Source organism: Pteronotus mesoamericanus, unplaced genomic scaffold, assembly GCF_021234165.1.
Source record: "Pteronotus mesoamericanus isolate MK-2021 breed Mesoamerican mustached bat unplaced genomic scaffold, CSHL_Meso_final contig_657, whole genome shotgun sequence".
In the NCBI taxonomy this organism is placed as follows: domain Eukaryota; kingdom Metazoa; phylum Chordata; class Mammalia; order Chiroptera; family Mormoopidae; genus Pteronotus; species Pteronotus mesoamericanus.
This window is the reverse complement of record NW_026555229.1, coordinates 5,067,039-5,088,654: the sequence shown is the minus strand read 5'-3', so window position 1 is coordinate 5,088,654 and position 21,616 is coordinate 5,067,039. Positions and strand designations below refer to the sequence as shown.

At 35.2% G+C, this 21,616-nt stretch overlaps 1 protein-coding gene across 4 annotated transcripts in view; it reads right to left on the bottom strand.

Moving 5' to 3' along the window:
• BTRC (beta-transducin repeat containing E3 ubiquitin protein ligase) overlaps positions 1 to 21,616 on the bottom strand; it is a 175,488-nt gene that overhangs the window by 62,230 nt on the left and 91,642 nt on the right. For all 4 annotated transcript variants that reach the window (XM_054581387.1, XM_054581388.1, XM_054581390.1 and 1 more), the window contains 2 exons: positions 20,393 to 20,470; positions 5,514 to 5,603 (listed from right to left, as the gene is read on the bottom strand). In XM_054581387.1, coding sequence (XP_054437362.1) covers positions 5,514 to 5,603; positions 20,393 to 20,470 — 168 coding nt within the window. The remainder of the gene's footprint in view (positions 1 to 5,513; positions 5,604 to 20,392; positions 20,471 to 21,616) is intronic.

Genomic DNA, 21,616 nt, shown 5'->3' with positions numbered 1-21,616 from the left:
GATTTATGCGGACTCTTGCCGACGTTATTACAAGTCAGAGTTTATTGGGAAATTGTTACATTATGCGGAGTGTCTAACAAATTGCTTATGCTGCTATAATTGGATTACAACAGCCGCTTGCTCCCACCGGTAAGATTAGGCAAGTAGGACTCCTGCCGATCTCTGAGCGTTAGCAGTAATTTTATTTGCCTTGCCTCTCTCTTTCCTAACAACATGCCTCTCTCCCTGCCAGCTGTCTGCTGAAAAGGCACAGGCTTGTTCCTTGGCCCTAACAATGCAATTACAGCCCCGCAGATCGCACTGTTTGTGCATTAAGTACAGAGCCAAAACGAGGCGAATTGATCGTTTGACTTTTGGAGAAGCCATGTGATCTCTCCGTGCGGGTGATCCGACATGCATCAGCAGGCAATACTGCAGTCAGTTCTTGATAAAGAACTTTTTCCATCACCCCTCTCTCTCCCCTAACCTTTCCTTTTTCACTGAGGAAGGCACTGACTGGGCTCATCTCATGCTAATCTAGATCAATCCACAAAGACAAACTCAATCTTATTAGTTCCCTAGCTAGAAAGAAATGTGAATAGATATTTAGCATCTTGAAGCATCTCAGTCAGATATGTCAGTGGTTCCCAACAGTTGAACCACTGCTATCTAAAAAAAGGTTCATAAAGAGTTCACGGTGGAAAAAAAGTTCACAGGAACACTGTGGTTGTAGTTCAGAAGAACTACAGAAAGTTTTAGGTTTTGATAAATAAAACTGTCTTGGAAAGGCTTTGTTATAAGCTCTGCCATATTCAAGGGGCCATCAGGAAATCAGTCCTGAAAACCGTGTCCTGCCTTTCCCTGCAGATCTGCTCTGCTGGAAGATGCTGGCAGCCAATGTGCAGAATCAATGCAGCTGATTTCAGGCATAAAAACAGCCAGTCTGATCTCCACTCAGTGCAAAGTTTTAAACATATTTTGTCAACAACTTTCAGTTTCTTGTTTCTTTCTCTTGTGTGTTTAACAATGAAGGCAGGTAGCAAGGAGACTGTGAAAGCAGTTACTCTGACTCAGAGTAACTCATGATAATTCATGAAAATTCTCACTGGGGTCTGGACTTAAAAAAAAAAAATTAACTCTCTTGAAATGGTTGAAACTTTACCAATTTTAATACAGACCAGGATTCCTGTTTATGTTTTTCTCTCCAATGGCATATGTTACTTAGGGTCCCTAAAGCTGATTACACAACAAATGTGCAGTCAACCTGCTGATTCAGTTTGATGTCCTTTGTCTGTTTTCCTAAGTATCACCCACATCTAGAAGGTTATGTATTATTGTATCCTTAATCTGATAAACACACACACTCTTGTCTATAACAACAGCCTTGATTCTATTATTACTTCAAAGTGAACTTGGAAAAGTCACTCTACTAGTATATTTCTCAGAACCTTTCTGTAACACCCCACCATTAACACTCATTAAATTCATACAAACATTTTAAGATGAAAGGAAAAATATTATTTCTGAACTTCAGAGATTAGCCTAATGTGTAACACGTTACACTCCAGAGTTTTTCCAATCACATCAGCCTCAGTGATATGATTAAATCTAAGTATGTTCTCCACAAAGTTAATTGTTAGACCCACAAGAGGAGCTGTGCAAAGAATGGACCACCTGACATGCTACTTGTGGAACAGTATATTAAAGAAGCCTGTTAACATGTAGTTTAAAACTCAAAAGAAACTCTGAACAGCTGAAATGCCTTATAAATAGCGCAGACCCAGAGGAAGTGCAAACGTCTGCATTGTGAATTGTAGATCTTAATTACCGACAATGGCTGGTACAGCAAGTAGCACGGAAAAAAAGTGAAACAGTTGCACTGTTCATGGTTGGCAATAATTCTTCAGGAAAATATTTACTATCAATCAGTTATGAGAAAAGGGACTCTGTGCTCGTAAAACAGCACGTTGCTTCTCATACCAGGACCATTTTGCTTCAGCATAATCTGAATTTAAACAGCTTGTTTCCTGCGGATATAATTTTGGAAATAAATAAAACAAGTCTTCTATCAAAATCTGGAGTGAGTGGAAAGGAACATCACATTTTTCTGTCTCAGTCAGTTGCAAACAGATTATTAGTCTCAAGTAAAAAACAGTAACAACAAACAAACTACTACTATAATACAGAACATCTACAAAGGACTACGTAAGTAGTTTATTTTCCAAATATATAGGCAATACTTATTCCCACCTGGACAGGAATCTAGGTAGATATGTTCAAACAACTCAATTTTAACTGTGTGTGTGTGTAAGGGTAAATTAGGGAAAAACCTGAAACCAAACTTTTCAGTAATATTTAAATAATGTCAATTAAAAATAACAAAGAATTAATACTCTTCATTTCCCATTAGTTTTCTTTACCAATTAAAAAAATCATGAAGGTTGACTATTAGGTACAATGTAATTATTGATTTTAAAGATTAAGTTGACAGTCAATAATGACTGTCCATTTAAATCTACAATAAATACAAAGCTCATCATGTTTTGAACATAAATTTCATGAAATACAGGGCTATAATTAATAAGAAGGAAAGCTTTGGGAGAAAATAAAAGACATTTCAGTACTTCCAAATATTACTTGGATTAAGTTATGATGATAAAATGACCCCCCCTCCATTTTAATTTTTATATCTTTTTTTTAGGCCTCACTCTTCAAGATGGAGATTCAGAAGATTATTATTAACTTAGGGTGGCTGTAGTTTGTCTTACAACTTTGTTTTCTTGTATTCAAAAGAAGACTAATGGATCCCTTTGCATAGGCCTATTGTAAAACATTTATTGTAAGATATTTCTGGCAATGAAGAGTCACATACAATGTAGCTGTAGGGGTCCCAACATAATAACATTGCTACTTTTGAGGGAATAACTGGCATTAAAAATTTTCTCTTAAAACGCATATAAACAGTACTCAATAGTAAGGTTTTATACTTTATTATCTCCACCCAAACAAAAGTCACTCCAACCAAAATTGACTGCTTTGAACTAGAGCCAAAAATAGTTGATATCACTATATTATAGTTGCTCCCACATGGAGATGGCTGGACATTCCAGGCTACTGTGGAGTACAATCTGAATCATTAATAGACACTCGTACCAAGTTAAAAACCACTGCAGCCATATCAACAGTAGCAGATGAAACTATTCAGTTAAGGGCTAAAGGTGAAGACCAGGAAATAGAGACAAGCTTGCAGACCTACAAAGATACTAGCAAGTCATTGCCTTCCAAAGGTCAGGCAATAAATGAGGCCAACAGAAACAGCACAGGATCATGAGATACACTAACATATGTAAATGAAAAAGGGAAAATTATTTCCCTATTCCCATGTTATTGGTACCTCAATGAAGGCTGTTGCAGGAAAGAAAAATTCAGCTACATGCTTTTTATTTGCCATTGATCAACTGTTTATTTGGCTCCACTCTGAAAAAATTAACCAGAAGATAGGACATGGGCCAATAAAAGGAACTAGAAAGTTTGGTGGGTTCCAACAGAAAATGACAGAAATCACTATTAAATTAGGGTATTTAAGAAATCAAGGAAAGGATATAGATGTCAGAATAATGTTACAATAAGCAAGAATGGGATGAGAGGGTCACCATCTGGGAGTAAAGGAAACAGAATGATCAGCAGCAATGAGCAAACTTATCTCCTCACCCAAGAGCATAGAAGAAATTATACCATTGCGCCAGATGCCAGAAGATTTCTAACCATGCACCGCAGAAGTAGAGGGTGGGAGAGGGAAAAAGAAAACAAAACCACCACATCATACAGACACACACCAACATAACTACGTAGCTTAGAGATCCTGGCTTACAAAGTATGGAGAAAACAAAAGGAACAGATGCTCACTTGGCCAGCTCTCAATGAAACTCATTAAAATCGTCACCCTGTCCTTGGATATGTGCTCATGTTAAGATTTTACCTTGTTTAGCCAGAAGTCACCCAGTTGTGATGAAACTGAGAGCAGTATGGCTGAAAAGGAGACATTATTTTTGAAGGCCAAATAATTGGTCCCCCATCTCAATGTACAAATGCTGGATATAAAATGGGGTCAATCAGTACTTTCTGGTTGTAACTTAATGACTAAAAAATGAAGTATATATAATTTATAATATTCATATTTTACAGCAAATCATTAAGACATTCTAATTTGAGACACTTAAATGACTATCTTTTTTTAACTGTAATTTTTAATAAATTCTGACATTATATGGATCATTTCCATTGATTATATTTTCTGTGATATATCTTCAGTTGATAAAGCATGTCAAGAAACCACTGCATGTTTTAAGAAATGAAATAAAAATTAAAAAATTGCTGCTAATCTTGCCCTAGCTGGTGTGGCTCAGTGGACTGAGCACTGGCCTGCAAACCAAAGGGTCGCTGGTTTGATTCCCAGTGTAGGGCAGGCACATGCCTGGGTTACAGGCCAGGTCTCCAGTAGGGGGCGCATGAAAGGCAACCCCACATTGATGTCTCTCTCCCTCTTTCTCCCTCCCTTCCCTTCTCTAAAAAAATAAATTAAATAAAATCTAAACATAAGAGAAACAGGAATTAACTTTTAAAAAAATACTGCTGTCCTCTGATTTTTGTAGCAAAGGATGGAGACATGATACCAGCCCTGGCTCTAATAATAACAGTAAGTAATTGAGAGCCTAGGTGTATAATACAATAGATTAAACTTAAAGTAGTTAAGTAGGAAACATTGTAAATAACAGTGACAAAAAAGTTATTAAAGGCATTCATTCTGCAGATATGCAAAGGAAAACCTAGAAACAGAGCCCATACTGGAATTTTACTTATTTTTGGAATAATCAAAATGGCTAATACTTGAATTTAGGTCAAAGCTGCTGATTAATTTGAGATACTTAAAAAATTTGAGTCATAGTTGATATGATTATTAGATTGTAAGATCTCTTATATGTAAGGTTATTTTTTGTATCTAGGCTACAGATATGGCACAAATTTATACATAAGAAAGAGGTAGCTCATATGCATGATTTAAATATACTTATCCATTCAAATCAAGATTACCAAAAGGAATATTCCTATCATTAAGCCACTTAATAAACCACAATAGTGATATAATAATTTTATTTTCTATAACATATTTCATAATATTTGCAATGGTATACATTATACTTAATTACATTTAAAAACCATGAACAAACTTATAAAAATAATTGTATATTTTCTTACACAAATCTTACTTATTTGTGATAATCCATAACAAGTATCAAGCAACAAAGGTGATTTAGACTAAAGTGTAACCAGAATACATAATTGAAAAATTCTGTTGCAACTGAAGAGATAGAGAATCTAACCTGTGATCTAATTTTTGGATAAAATGATGGCTGCTATATTCTTTTTTAAATATAAAATCCTGAAGAGTCTTTAACAGCAATAGTGAGTGAAGATGTTTCTAGATAAGGAATTGTTATGATGTGGTATAATATACATTGAGTAATATGACTTACTTTGGCCACACAATTTTCAGTCTTCATAGCAGTGCTTGCTAGACATACTGTTTCTTGGTTTAAGCAGATTCTGGCACAGCTGTTATAAGTCTGTAAGAGAATTTTTTGGAAACAGGCTTAAATATCAAAATACTATCATATACAGTTTTCAAATTCTGCCCTATTTCTCAAAATCAACACACAAATAGATCCTATATGTAAATTCCAGTGTTATGAGTACTGAAGGCCAAGGTAGACAGCAGAAAGCAAAGAAAGTAAAAGCCCACAAACACCACTGCTGTGCTTGTGAACAAGTATAGGAGCAGCAGCGATTCACTGAATGTAAGGAAGGTGGGGGTGTTAATTACTCAAAAATGGACAAAGGACTATACAAATGGCCAAACAAGCACATGAAAAGCTGGTCAACATCACTAATAATTAGACAATATGAATCAAAACTTGTAAGGTACCACTTCACACCTGTTAGGATGAGTATTAGTAAAAACAGTAGGAACAACAAAAACCAGAATATACATGTTGGTGAGGATATGGAGAAACTGGAACCCTTGCGCACAGTCAGTGGAAATGTAAAATGGTAAAGCCATTGTGGAAAACAATGGCGGTAGTTAAACAACTAAAAATAGAATTAATCACATGACCCAACAATTCTACTTCTGGGTATATACCTCAAAGAACTGAAAACAGTCCTGAAGATACACTTGTGTATTGTGTATCATAGAAGCTGATACATAGTCCTGAAGATATACTTGTATATTGTGTAACATAGAAGCTAAATGTGGAAGCAACCCAAGTGTTCATTGATGGGGTACAGGATAAGCAAAATGTAGCAAATACACACATGGAATATTATTCTGCCTTAAAAAGGAAGGGAAATTGTGACATATACTACAACATAAATGAACTTTGAGGATATTATGCTAAGTGAAATAAGCCTGTCATGAAAGATAAATACTGTATGATTCCACTTATATATTTAGAGTAGTTAAAAGCATAGGGACAGAAGTAGAATAGCAGTTGCCAGGAACTGGGAGAAGGGGAGAATGGGAAGTTATTGTTTAGCAGGTAACAGAGTTTCCATTTCAAAAGGCGAAAAGAGTTACGGGGATACATGGTGGTGATGGTTACAAAACAATGTGAATATATTGTATTTAATAGCAATGAATTATACATTTTTAAACACAAACATGTTACATGTATTTTACCACAATTAAAAACAAAACTGGTTATACTTTATGGTAAGCAAATATTAACTGGCCAATATATTAATAAAAATGTTTCCCTTTAGTCTTAAGTTTTTATTGACGGTACAAAATCATGATCCTCAAACTTTAGCATTCATCGGAATCATCTGGAGGGTTTGTAAAAACACAGACTGCTAGGCCCCATCCCAGAGTTTATGAGAATTTGCATTTTCAACAAGTCCCCAGTTGATGTTGATGCTGCTAGTCTAGGAACACTCTTTGAGAATTAATGGTATAAATGTGTGTGCTGAACCTGAAAAGTCTGAAGACACAAGTGATTTCTTCAAACTAACAATAGGAAAAAAATTGATTAAAAAAATCTAGATATACAGAACAGTTGCAAAAATAGGTATGAGTTCCTATATATCCTTTCCCCAACTTTCCCTGATGTGAATGAATGTCTTACACAACTACAGAACCTTTATCAGAACTAAGGAATTAACGTGGTACAATATAAAGAACTTCAGTTTCCCCACTTTCCCCACTAATGAATGTCCTTTTTCTGTTAATCCAAGATCTCACATTGCATTCAACTGTCACGTCTCCTTAGTCTACTCTAATCTGTTAGAATTTCTCATCTTTCAGGGCTCTGTCACATTTGAAGAGTAATGATAAATTAATCTATGAAATGTCCCTCAATTTGGGTTTGTCTCATGTTTTCTCATGATCAAATTGAGGTTATTCATTACTAGGAAAGATAATGCAGAGGTGATGTGCCTGTCTCAATGTATCAAGTCAGGAGGTGTGCTGAGGAATATTTCTGGTGATTTTAATCTTGATCACTTACCTAACATTGTATCTGCCAAGATTCTCAATTATAAGCTTATTACTTCTTCCTTTAGGAATTATTAAATATTGGGGGAAATACTTTGAGACTATGAAAATATTCTTTCTCTGCTTCAGCTCTGCCCACTAGTTTTAGCATCTATTGCTGGATCTTGCCTATGGTAGTATTTACTGTGGCGTTCTATCAGTCATTTTTAAATTTCTCCGTTTTCTTTTACATTTATTAACTTGAATTTTTCTGTAAGGAAGACCTATGACATCTTTGCCAATTTACTTATTTATTCATTTATTTATATCAACAATGGTTGCATATACTTTAAATAATTCATTTTTGGTCAATTACCATTCTTTGGAAACAATAGGTAGACAAAAATAAAATTTAAAAAACAAAAAAAGATATTCTAAAATTGGTTTTCCATTTATACAAGTTAAACTTTTAAAAATAAACCCACATAACTTTTATTCTTGATATCAAGTTGAATCACTTGATATTAGTGTAGAGAATTGCTGGTATATTTATATTCTGGGCTCAGGGTTCAGTACTTCCTTTGCAACAACTAATATCATGTTTACTATTCATGTACAGACAACACACAATTTTTTAAAACTAAATTTACTGTGTTTTTAAAAGACATTTATGCAATAATTGGTATATACTGAACAAAAAACTTTAAGCCAAAGAATTCAAGTTCCAATAATGGTAGAAATGTTTGCATTAAATTAACCTCTTTGAGATAAAATTATAAAACATAGAAAAAAGATTTTTTTTTTTTAGCAAAAGTATCCTTACCTGAGGATATGTTTACTGATTTTATAGAGACAGGAAGGGTGAGAGACATCAATGTAAGAGACAAACATTGACTGGTTGCCTCCTCTACAGGCCCCAAGTGGGAATCGAACCCTCAACCTTTTGGTGTACAGGATGATGCTCCAACCAACTGAGCCACCCAGCCAGGGCCATGGAAAAAGATTTTGAAATAACTACTTAAAGACAAGAGATTGACCCTAAAGTAGGTTTAAGAAACTAGGGGGTAAAATTGATTGACTTTGAAAGAGGATAACCACTCTGGGTAAGGTCCATGTTTATGTGCTTTTCCCCTAAGGGTACTACTCACCAATCTACTTGGTACAGGGTGACTAAAATTCAATTAGAAAGCCACAGTCTATTGGCTTGAGATGTCAGAAGATAGAGCTCAGGGCTACCATACTGGCTGGAAATTGAGAAGAGAAATCACAGAAAATAGAAAAAGCCATGGGGGAGGGAAAAAGCTTCAAAACACGCATATAAATTTCCCTCAAATCCACGGCTAATGCCCAAGCTACATACACGAGTGGGAGACTCAAAGGGTTCCAATGGAAAGTAACAGTTGCAAGACTAAAAGATATGAGCAGAGATTCTAGCTGTCCCCTGGAGAGGAGATACAGTTTATAATTTGATTCCTACTAAGTTAGAAGGGCTTAATAAGCACCTCAAACTTTCCACTGAAAACTTGGAAAGCCTCTGCATAAAAAAATGAGTCTTAGGATTAAGGGCAAAATCAAAACACACTTGCTCTAATGGATGCAAAACCAGATTCTATGAAGTCAGAATTATCAGCCAGAAAATTAATCAGTGGGAGATAAAAGAGTCCAGTCTCTGCTATGTGTCGCTTGTAATGCCCACTATATAATAATTTTAAAAACGTGTATACAGAAGAAGCAGATAAATGGGACCTGTAGTCAAGAAAAAAAAGGAACAGAATGTGACCATGAGAGAATCCAGTTGTAGGAATTAGCACAGCACGGCTCTACAGAAGCTAGAACAAATATGTTCAACAACTTAAATGAAAAACATGGTCACAATAGAAATTCTGAGGTGAAAATTTTCACCAGAAAAATAAAAACCTAAAATGAACCAAACAGAAATTCTAGAATTAAAAAGTACAGTATCTGAAATTAAAAAATTACTGGGTGGTCTTAAAAGCAGATTAGAGATGGCAGAAGAAAAGGTCTGTGAAATTTAAAGACAGATCAATTAACATGCTCTAAACTGAAGAACAGATAGAGAAGAAGAAAAAAACAAACAATCTCAATCATCTGTGGGACAATTTTCAATGATCTAAACATATGTTTACTTGGAGACACCAAAATATAAAAATAGTGGCTAAATATTTCTCTAATTTGGTGAAAATCACTGGCTTACTGATCTAAGATCAGCAAACTATAGGGAGATTAAATACAAAGAAAACAAAACTTAGGTCCAACACAGTAAAAACTGCGGAAAACAACAAAGACAAAATCTTGAAGCAGCCAAAATAAAAAATGATTCTGCAACAATATAAATAGTGGCAGAATTTTTACCAAAACAAGGAGGGCTAGAAGATGAGGGAACATTTTTAAAGTGCCGAAAGGAAAAACACCAGGTTTCTTACTATTAGGAAAAATTATTACAAATATGAAAACAGAGAAATCTAGAGCAGACTGTGGTACTGGATTAGAACTAGAGGTATTAATGTGAACATTTGTGGCTTTCAAAAATAAAAATGTAGATATAAAATATAAGTTAATATTTATATCTTGGCTTCTCAATACCATTCTGCACTAAAAGGAACCATAGCTCCCTGGAGAAATGGCTGATCCCAGGATTGAACAAGGAAAATACACAGTAGGCCTGGAAATATTCAAGGAATGAGATGTCAAAGGGGCACTCAATTATCCCATATGGAATAACCAGAATATTAAAATAAAAGATATTAACAGAATGCAATGTGTTACACATTTCTTAAAAGATACAAGTTACTCAAACTAACATAACAAGAAACAAAACCTGAATAGCTCTATATCTATTACAGAAATAGAGACTATTATTAAAAATCATTCTGCATAAATTTAAAAATATTTCAATTCTTTCTACCACACACACACCAAAAAAATAAAAATAAAAACAAAACAAAACAAACAAACAAAAACCTTTCTGGCCCAGATGGTTCCACTGGTGAATTATATTAAGTTTTAAGAATGAAACAACACCAAGGTCATACACAAACACTTTTATTTTTATTTTATTTTGTTTGTTTTTTTAGAACACTTTTAGAAAGTGGAGGAGGAGGTGAAGACTTCTTAACTCATTTCAGATCAGCATAACCCTGACACCAAAACCTGACACAAAAATAGAAAGAAAACTACATATTCCTCATGAACACAGACACAAAAATTCTTATTAAAGTCTATTAATGTTATTCACCATATCAGCAACATAAAAGGGGGAAAGCATTTGACAATACTAAACATCCATTCATAATTTCTTTAAAAACCTCAGCAAGGTAGGAATAAAAGGAAACTTTTACACAAAAAAAGAACCCAATTTCATTAAAAGAAATCTAAAAAAATTTCAACTAACACCATACTCAATGATGAAAGACTTAATACTGTCTAAGACAGGAAACATGACAAAGATGTTATCATATTTATTCAACATTCAAATAGAGCAAGAAAAAGAAACAAAAGGCATATAAGTTGGAAAAGTTAGGATTGTATTTACAAATGACATGAAACAAGGCCAAAAATCATCTGTATCTCTAATGAGCAACAGAATATTAAAAAAATTTATAACAACACTGAAAAACTTGCTAAATTGATTCTAAAATTTAAATAGAAATGCAAAGTATCTAGAATAGACAAAAATATTTTAAAAAATATGGCAGACTCACACTACCTGATTTCAAGACATATTAAAGTTACAATAGTCAAGGCAGTGTAAAACAATCATCCCTGGGTATTCTCAGGGGATTTGTTTGAAGACAACTTCCCCCTACCCCCTCCAAGGATACCAAAATCCTTGTATGCTCAAGTTCCTTATATAAAATGGCATGGTATTTGCAGATAACCTATGCACATCCTCCCACATACTTTAAATCATCTCTAAATTTGTTATAACAGTACAATGTAAATGCTATATAAATAAGTTACACTATAGTGTTTAGTGAATAATCACAAGGAAAAAAGTCTGTACATGTTCAGTATAGATGCAACCGGTACAGGCCTCACTACATAGTACCCATCAGCAACAACATAACCACCCCCCCGCCCCCAAATGTCTTTGACCTGTGGTTGGATGAATAGGTGGATGCGGAACCTGGGAATATGGAGGGCTGACTGTATTTGGTGTAAGGACAGACACCTCTAAAAACAGGATCCTGAGCTCACCCTCTGTGTTATGTGAGGAACTTGAAGTAGGAGTTGGTCAGAGCCTCAGCCACTGTAACCCTTTGCTCTGATTGAACAGCAGTCTCTTTTTTCTCTAGGAGGTTTGGAAATAGATGCATAAAGCCAACTAACTATATAGCTACTTGTACAACAAACTGATTTTTGACAAAGGCCTCATGCAATTCAATGGGGAAAGTCTTTTCAACAATGGTGACAAAACAACTGAATAAAAAAGCAAGGGGATGTTTCTATCTTTATTATTACAAGGCAAATAAAGTTAAGTGCAAAAAAAAAAATAAGTATTGGGAGAATAATGAATCCCAAATTTATATCACAACACACATCAGAATTAATCTGAGATGGAGCATAGACTTAAAGGTAAAAGCTAAAACTTATAAAGCTTCTAGAAGAAGATATTCACTATCATAGGGTAAGAACTGATAGATGGACTTGATTCAAAAATTAGAAATTTGTCAAAACACACCATGAATAGGCAAGACACAGACTGTGAGAAAATATTCAGAACACACATATCTGACAAAGAACTGGCATCTAGAACTCAGTACGGTTTGGTTCTACAACTCAATAAGAAGAGAGACAAGTAATTTGTTCAAATGGCAAAAAAACTTAGATAGATCACAAAATATCTGAACAGCCAATAAGCACATGAAAATGTAATCAACACTTGCTTACCAAAAAAACTTTATATAAGAACATCCATAGCAACTTCATTTATAAAAATGGAAACAGCCCAGGTGTCTATCAAAAGAACTGAAATTAAACTATAGTATATTGGGTTGGCCAAAAAGTTCATTCGGTTTTTTCCATACAATGGCTCTAGTAGTGCTTAGTTGTCTTTAACTTCATTCGAAACAATTTCATTAGACTGTATTATGATGGCTGTCATATCAGCATGCATTGTAAAAAATCTTAAAAAAATTGGTGAATTTTTGTGCAGCCATTTTAATGATATTGAAGATGGAAGAAGGTATACAACACTATTGGTATATTATGTTTTATTACTTCAAGAAAGGTAAAAATGCAACTGAAACACAAAAGACTTGTGCAAGTGTATGGAGAAAGTGCTGTGACTGATCGAATGTGTCCAAAGTGGTCTGCAAAGTTTCTTGGCACTATTGACATTTGGCCAAATAATTGTTTGCTGTGGGGCTGTCTTATGCATTGGAAGATGTTTAGCAGCGCCCCTGGCCTCTACCCACTGGAAGCCAGTAACAGGAGATGCCAACATACTCAAAATATCCAAATCAATAAAGTTAATGGTGAAATGGAAAATGTGTCTCTTATTTTATGGAAAAACCTAAATGGACTTCTTGGCCAACCCAATATTTATTCAATGGCACATACATACTACATAATAAGAGAATAAACTACTGATATCCACAGCGGCATAGATGAATCATATACTGAAGGTATGTCAGACCTTCAAAATGTATGATTTTATTACATGAAATTCTAGAAAAGGCAAAACTAATCTATGGCAATGAGCTGATTGTATTTGATTCACTAGGGGGTGGGGAAGATGTCTGGGAAGAAGATCAAGGAAACTTTCTTGGGTAATGAAAGTGGTCTATATCTTGATTAGATTAATGGTTATACACTGGAAAGACATCAAAATTCATTCATTTATGCAATTAATATTTACATAATTTACTGTATGAAAATTTTACTTCAATAAATATATAAAGGTATGCAGTTAACATAGTAGGGGGGAAAATACCAGAGGTTTGTCCAGTTAATAAAAATATTACGCTATTTTTCTGAGGGAAAAAAAAGCCACAGCAGGTGGCAAACTAATTTGTTTTCCTCCAAAATTTCTTTTGTCCTCATAAATGAGTATAACACATTTTGGGGAATATTAGATAGATTCAGAAAACCTAGGTTTATAGAAGTTTCCAGAATAAAGGTATCTATATAGGCCTTTATTTTCTAGACATTCCATCCATAAAATAGGTATGTGATCTTGCTTATCTCCCAAGGAAGTTACATAGATTAGTAAACTAAAACATCACAATTCTTAGATACTTTGGGATAATGAGGCTAAAAAATTCAAAATTTTACATTCAATATTTTACTGTAAGACTCCTTCCAGGCTATAATTAAACTAGTGAGTATAACAGCCACAAGCAAGATAGGTTTTGTCCCCATGCAACATTTGAAAAGGTAGCTTCACTGCTGAACCAGAGGCAGAGTTTTGTGTTGGAGTACTTTAATATATTTTTATATTGCATATAAAGCACGTAAGCGTAAACCAGTAAGATGCCTTGCTGAAAACTACCTTTGTGAAAGCAGGCTGTAATTCTGAACAAGTTTTCAATTTTCACACTGCTGCTAGGGTAAAACATTTTAAAGAGTTTAATTTTTTACAATGGATTCAATGACATAGGATTATCTAACAAAGTAATGGCTAATCAATAGAAGGTTTAGTTGTCAGGTGAAACATATAACACACTAAAAGGGATTGATTGCCAGACTTCTCCTTATTTACTAGAAGGTATATATTTAAAATGACACAAACTTGTTACCAGGCTGCATTCTTTTAACCTTGCAAAAAGCTGCTTAAGAAATCTGTTCAGCAGCCCTATAGCAAAACAAGATATAGTATAATGAAAATGGCTAGTGATTGCGGGGTAGGGAGGGGGGAGGCAGGGACCTTCAGATATATGGTAACATTAAATCAAGTCCTCAGCAAGAATATGGGACAGAAAAAGCAAACTACAGAGCGACATCTAGGAAAGCTGGAACTGAGCTTTAAAAATGTCACACAGATCTACCGAATCTCACTCAATAGATGCAAAGCTTACCTGATTTCATTCCATGTTGCTCTTAGGGCAGATTTTTTAAGGACTCATACAACTGGGCACAATAGGCTACCCCTCACTCCATTTTCTTCTTTTTTTGATGGTACATCCAGATTTAGCACTGAACACACAATGAATTGGGCCCATATGGACTTCATCCAGCATTTAAGCTGTTTCCTTTATAATTTATTCACAATATCTCAAGTCTCAATATGAAAATATACTTTTTATGGTCATTGCAATCCAGGAGTTCAATAGTATTTTTTCTACTAAGTTAGTGATTATACAATTTATCAAAGCATGATTACACTGAAATAAAAATAAAACAAAACACCAACCCCCTATATAGTCTTCCTTCCTCAAAGTAATTTTAAGAAAGCTGGTTATTAAATTGCTGCTTTTTGAAGGAGGGTTTTTGTAGCTAGACACAAATTGCCAAAGCATGTTTAAAAAAACGTTATTAGACTCTGAAGGATTCAGCCGAAGTGGGAAGTTAAATAAACAAATCTCTTCATCAGACTTGGAAAGATCACTTTTGTCTTACTTAAGAGACCTACATTAATTACCTTTAAGGTCTTTTACATGAACTGTTTAAAATAAATACAATTTATTTATTTATTTCAAATGAGGTGCTTCTTCCAAAGTATTAAATAATGTCTACAAATTCAAAACCATTTTTATAAATAGGTAATTAAAACAGATGACTAAAATTAAGTCAAGCTGCAAAACATTACCCAGGATGCACTGTGGGGTTTTTTTTTTGTGTGTGTTTTTTTTTAATAAACATCTTAGGCTATTTTTTTCCACCCAAAGCCCAAAGCACTTCGGGGTGGGGTGGGGGGAAGAGGTACGAAGTTTCGTAGGGGAAAAAAAGCACACATATATAATGAAATAATGCCAAACCCCCAAACTAAAGTATTAACAAGATAGTCCCTTAAGTATAGTTTGTCACATTGCAATTACACCTTACCTACTGCCAAGTCAAAGTGCTTACTATTGCCACTAGGGGGAGAAATGTCTTAACAAAAAGCAACAGCAGATAGAGAATGGGTTTTCTTGAGCAATTATCAGAACAAAGCTCCCTTGGCTATGTGTACCTTCTAATTACTCAGTACAATTAAAATGACTAACCTAAAACAAATAAAAAAAAAAAAACCCTGCCTGCCTGATATCAGAGACTTCATTAAACCTTTCCCCCCATCAATCAAATCAGAAAGAAGGGAATGCAATCATATATAAACATTGCAGAGCTATTAAAGGAAGTAAATCAGTGAGTTTGTTTTTAAAGAAAGAAACGAAGTGGCTCTCTTGAAAAAAGAAATGTCATGGTATTTACCCATCTGGATGCTGCTTGAAAACAAATTGTCCTCCAAAGAGCAGAAATACAGTATGCTTTCTCTCAGTTCACTGGCTTATGAATGACTTTTTGTTGTTGTTGTTTTGTTAATACACACTATAATGTCATTTTCTGTGTCAGTGGTGTGCTTTTTCCTCCCAGCCATCCAACTGTATAAAGGAGCTATGCCAGTCACTTCCATGCTTATCCTGGGATGTTTTCACTTTAAGTTCTTTGCTGCTGGGGCTGGGGGGTGTGGTGTGGTGTGTGTGTGTGCGCGCTTTTTGGTGGATTTCCTCCACGGTAATGTTTACAAAAACATAGGAATTTGGGGAGGATGGGTATGGTAGGAAAGGAAAACAGCTACTTACTCCTTTTAAAGACTTATGTAGTTCCTTTTATAAGGCCCAGTCATTAACAGAACATGACAAGAGAGTCATTTTTCTTTCAGCTGACAATTGTGACATTTTTCCAACAGCGTGCAAGGTGTTGAAAACCTGGCAGCTGTTACCTCCTGGGATGAAGATACTTTTTTATCCTCCCTTGACAGTTTAACTCAGTGGGCCAGCACCTTTAAAGACTGCAAAGTATCCTTGAAGAGGATGGAAGCTTGAATTACTGCTCCCTCCCTAATCAATGTAAACCCTCACTGCAGGTGAAGTCTCCATCTATAGAGGTGCATGAGGGAGGAAAATGTAATGCCCTGAGCCAGATGGTTTTTATCTTGTTTTTAAAGAATAAAGGAACAAGCTAACAAGGGAGACAGCTACTTTGTTAGCTTCTTGGCCTCTCTCATGGCTTTGCATCCCCAGGGTTCCAGCTACACAAGAGAAAGAATACAGAAAAACGTAAACACTTAAAGAAATATAACTAGAGAGCTGGCATCATGCTGCTTTCAAAGCATTGAGAGAGCTCTACTCAATGCTTTATTTATCACTGCCCACGTTCTCAGGATGGTAAGTGGACACATACACAAAGGGAATGGGGGATGGGGGAAGGATTAGACAGAGGTCACAATTTACTCAATTACAGAGAAAGGCAGGGCTGACAGATCCTATTAGCGCCAATATGAAGCAAAGAAGGAGTTGCATGTTGTAAGGCTACATTTTCAGAAAGTAATGAGTACTTTCATGTATACTCCCAGGCCTTTGGCCTTGTTTACAGATATGAATAAAAGCTATAAAAACAGTTGCTATGGTTTCCTTGGCTTCACATTTTAGGAATAAAAGTAGAAAGAAAATTGTAGCTACTTTGCACATTCTTTATATAAAACTTCATACTTTACTTAATGCCAAGAGGTATGATTATTTTGAAAGATTAATCTATATTATTAGAAATTTAAAAGGATACATTGCTCCCCCCATCCCAACTCTCCTGCCTTCTAATGTTGGAAATGAAATGGAAAAACAAGTATACAAAATGACTGGGTAATGCAGGAAGTAGTGTCTTCTGACTTTCTCCTTCAATATTTTCTTTTTTGCTAATGTCGTTTTCAGGTTTTGGAATCATGGTTATGGTGGCCTCACAACACAAGTCAAGAAGAGTCCTTCTCCATCTTCTGAAAGAATCTGTATAAGACTGGTGTTATTTATTCCTTAAATATTTGATAGAACTCACCAGTGAAGCCATATGGGCCTTTTGATAGTTAATTCAATTTCTTTCATAGACATGGGGCTATTCAAATTTTGTTTCACCTTGTGTTGTATATTTTTCAAGGAATTTATCCATTTCATCTAAGTTGCCAAATTTTTGGTTTAAAATTGTTTATAATATTCCATTATCCTCTTAATGTCTGTAAGAATTGTAATGATACCCTTAATAATTAAATAACTTTCCAAGTTAAACACACAGTGATCATATTGTATCAACAATGGTAAAACCACACTTTAGAATAAAATATATAAACTATAAAATTAGTTTAAAATATTATTAAACTTGTTAGAATGTAACTCAGCATTTTAAAATCAATGGCAAAAGTGTTCCTGAAATCCTATTAAAAATATGTACAAGAGAATCTTAAGTTACAAATCCTACTTACATCAATACTAGGTTTCTAAAAAGGCAGCCTTGGCTTCTTTTTACCTACATAACTTTACTAAAGGGGGGGGCTGCAGGGTGGGAGAAGAAAACACAAGCAAATGGCACTTCATTATTGCCATATGCAATAGAGAAAAGAGGGGGTTTAAACAGCTTATATATTATGTCCTACATTTAAAAAATCAGTGGTGGGGTAATCAAGTTCAGGGCAGTCCTGGACAGCTGCCCTGTGACCCGCTTCTATTGACCCCTGTTATTCATCGCTCTTCCCTAAGATTGAGAGGGCGAGCTCCTAGGGAGTGACCACCACAATAGACAGACACAAGCCAACAGTAATCTGGTTCGAGCAAAAAACCAGATGGCACTGCAATAAATTTACAAATCTGCATTCATGGGGCTGTTAAAACACCCAGAAGCTAAAAGACTCAGAGGGCCCCAGGAGGATCTCCTACTTCCCTGTTTCTAAAGGCCATTTCTCTTTCCAAGAACACTGAGTTCATGCTCTTCACAAAGAGAATGGAGATAAAACCCTTTACAAAGAAAGGGGGTGGGGAGAGCCTCATGACCTAATTAATCTCCAGAGCTTGGATCTCAACACTGACAGAATCAGAAAAATCATTTTGTAGCACCAGGAGGGGACAAAAAGACAAAAATGGTTAAATTAAAGTGGAGGGGGTGAAGTGAACCTGCTAAAAAGCAATGGAAAAAAAAAACATTAAATTCCTTTTGAATACTGCACACAACAGATCTCGCAAGTAGAAAATGATTCAATAATGTATGCATTTATTTTTAAAATGAATCAGATTAGTCCCATGTGTGACCTGCTGGTCCATCTGTATGTGCTGGACTTAATAGGCACGATTCTCTCTCTCGCTTCAGTTTGAAGTATGAGAGAGATAAATTTAGTTTAATTTTCAACAGATCAGCCTATCCATTTTCCAAATGGACCATCTGGATAAGCCTATTAAAATTAATTTATAACTTTGTAGAGTTAAAATTCGTTTGTTAGCTTAAATAAAGTTGCCAAAACTTTTTGTTGTGTCATTGTTTTCTGACAGTTGTCTCCACCTCCAAATTTCAATATTCAATACTGTCCTATTTATTTACATTTACAAATCAGTTGTTTATTTCCCAATAATGGTGTAACATATAGTAAATAAAAAATGAGTGCCACAGTTTTAAGTACTTTTCACTCAAATAAACACTGTATACAAATTGGAGTCAGAAGGCAGAAGTAGAAGCACACCGGCAACACTGAGATCTGGACTTCAAATCACTGACTAGCTAAATAAACAATCTACTCTCTCAGCCTCCATTTTCTTCATCTATGAACGGGAAATTACATCTAGCAACTTTACAGGGTTATTATGAGGACTAAACGAAATAAGCATAAGATTCATGGTGGGTACTCAACTAATATTAGATCCTCTTTTTTCTAGAATAATGCCATTAATACAAGTAAATTGGAATTATTCTTTACTGCTGGTGCTCATCTTATCCAATTTTATATTAAAAATCAATAGGTGGTAATAACTGAAAGAATAAAAAAGTACAAAAAATAAAATGTTGTGGAAAAAAATGAATAGGTGGTATACATATTCTCTGACAACACTAAGAATTTGTTTTTGTTGCCAATGGGAGATGGAAGATGTTAGAAGTTGTTGCTACACGTAGTAAGAAGAACAAATTTTTTTGACCAAATATTTTTTGAACATTTTAATTTTTAAAAGAAAGCATTATGGAATTGAACTTTTAAATAAAATTTGTTATCTTTGGAGAGTGTGGAGACAGTGGTGCATAAAAAACCTGTTTCAAGTTTTCATCAGTAATGGCCTTTACTCTAGGGAAGGCAAACAAATATTACTCAGACTAGAAGGAGCTAACTCATTATAGGCAGATCCCTTCTGATTATTATTTTTAATGTATGGAGAATCTTAAAAGACAAAGTTTAAAGTCAACTACTCTACTATCACTGCACTTAAGAAGCATTTCCAGTTATTTTTCCTAAACAAGAAAAGTTTCCTTTGACTTAGTTTTCACTACTCATAGCAAATTGACTGTCTGTTGCTTGTAGACCTAGGATATTTTTGAAGATTAAACAATGTTACCTGATTGAAACTGATGGGTGTAGCCATACCAACTTCAGAGTATTCATTTTTTAAAAGATTTATTTTTAGAGAGAGGAGAAGGAAGGAAGGAAAAGAGGGAGAGAAAGAGCAGTGTACAAGAGAAACATCTATCAGTTGCCTCTTGCACGCCCCCAACTGCGGACCTGGCCCACAACTCAGGCATGTGCCCTGATGGGGAATCGAACCAGCGACCTTTCAGTGTGCGGCACATGTCCGACCCACTGAGCCATACCAATCAGGGCCAGAGCTCCAATTTAAGCTCCAATGCTTAATGAATGGCAAATTAAGGGTTTCCTGTCTTTTGTTTTGTTGCTGGTAGCCTTTTAAGTAAGACTGAATTTCATACCTGTCTAAGTGAATTCTTCTCTGGTATTATCTTCCTAGGGGGTTCGCCATTATTACAGTCTTCTCTCTCTGAGGAATTCTGTGAAAGAAAGTAAGCTTTAATTCACTTCTCATTATCTTCAATCTTATTCTGTGGGAGTAAACTGAATTACATTTCTAATTCAGTAAGCTAGAATACCATGTATATTTATGCATTTATTCATTTGAAGATTTATATACATACAGACATACACTTACGTAAAGGAAAACATATGCCCATGTATATAAATAAATGTATGTAGGATCTAGGTGGCAAGTATTTTATCTATATTTAAGTGCTGCCCAGCACATAACATTCATTAGAAGTCTGGTTTATTGCTTTTTGAAAATGCAGGTTCTGACACTGGACACAAGAAAGCTCCAGTCTATAATTAGCTGATAAAAATTTAAACCATCATTTTCAAGTCTTCACCCAAGGATATGTTTATTGCTTTTAGAGAGAGAGGAAGGTGGGGAGAGAGAGATACATCAATTGGTTGACTTTCGCATGTACCTCACCTGGGGATCAAACCCACAAGCTAGTATGTGCCCTGACCAGAAATAGAATTTGCAACCTTTTGGTTAGGGGGAGGGCACGCCAACCAACTGAGACACACCAACCAGGGCTGCTTTTTAATTTTTTTTAATCCTCACCAGAGGACATACTTACTGATTTTAGAGCAAAGGGATGGGAGGGAGAGAGACATGGATGTAAGAGAAAAACACTGATTGGTTGCCCTTCCTACATGCCCTGACCAGGGGACCAAATCAGCAACCTGGGCATGTGCCCTGACTGGAACTGAACCTCGACCTTGCAGGAGTGTCCAACCAGTGGCCTGTGAGCTGCAAATGGCCTAGAATGGCTATGAACACAGTCTAACACAAAATCATAAATTTACTTAAAACCTTTTTTTTTAAACTTATCAGTTTTCATTAGTGCTTGTGTACTTAATGTGTGGCCCAAGACAAAACTTCTTCCAGTGCAGCCCAGAGATGCCAAAAAGTTGGACAGAATGACACTCCAACCGAGTCCCATCGGCCAAGGCTATAAATAATTAAACTGTATTGTACAAGTACTGGTTGATACAAGTTCTCAAAGGCTGATTCCTAAAAGGTAGTCCTTTCTCTTCCCCCTCTTCTCAGATTTGATTTCCTTTTCTTCATTAAAAATAACATAGTACTTAGCTCAAAACAACATTTAAACAGG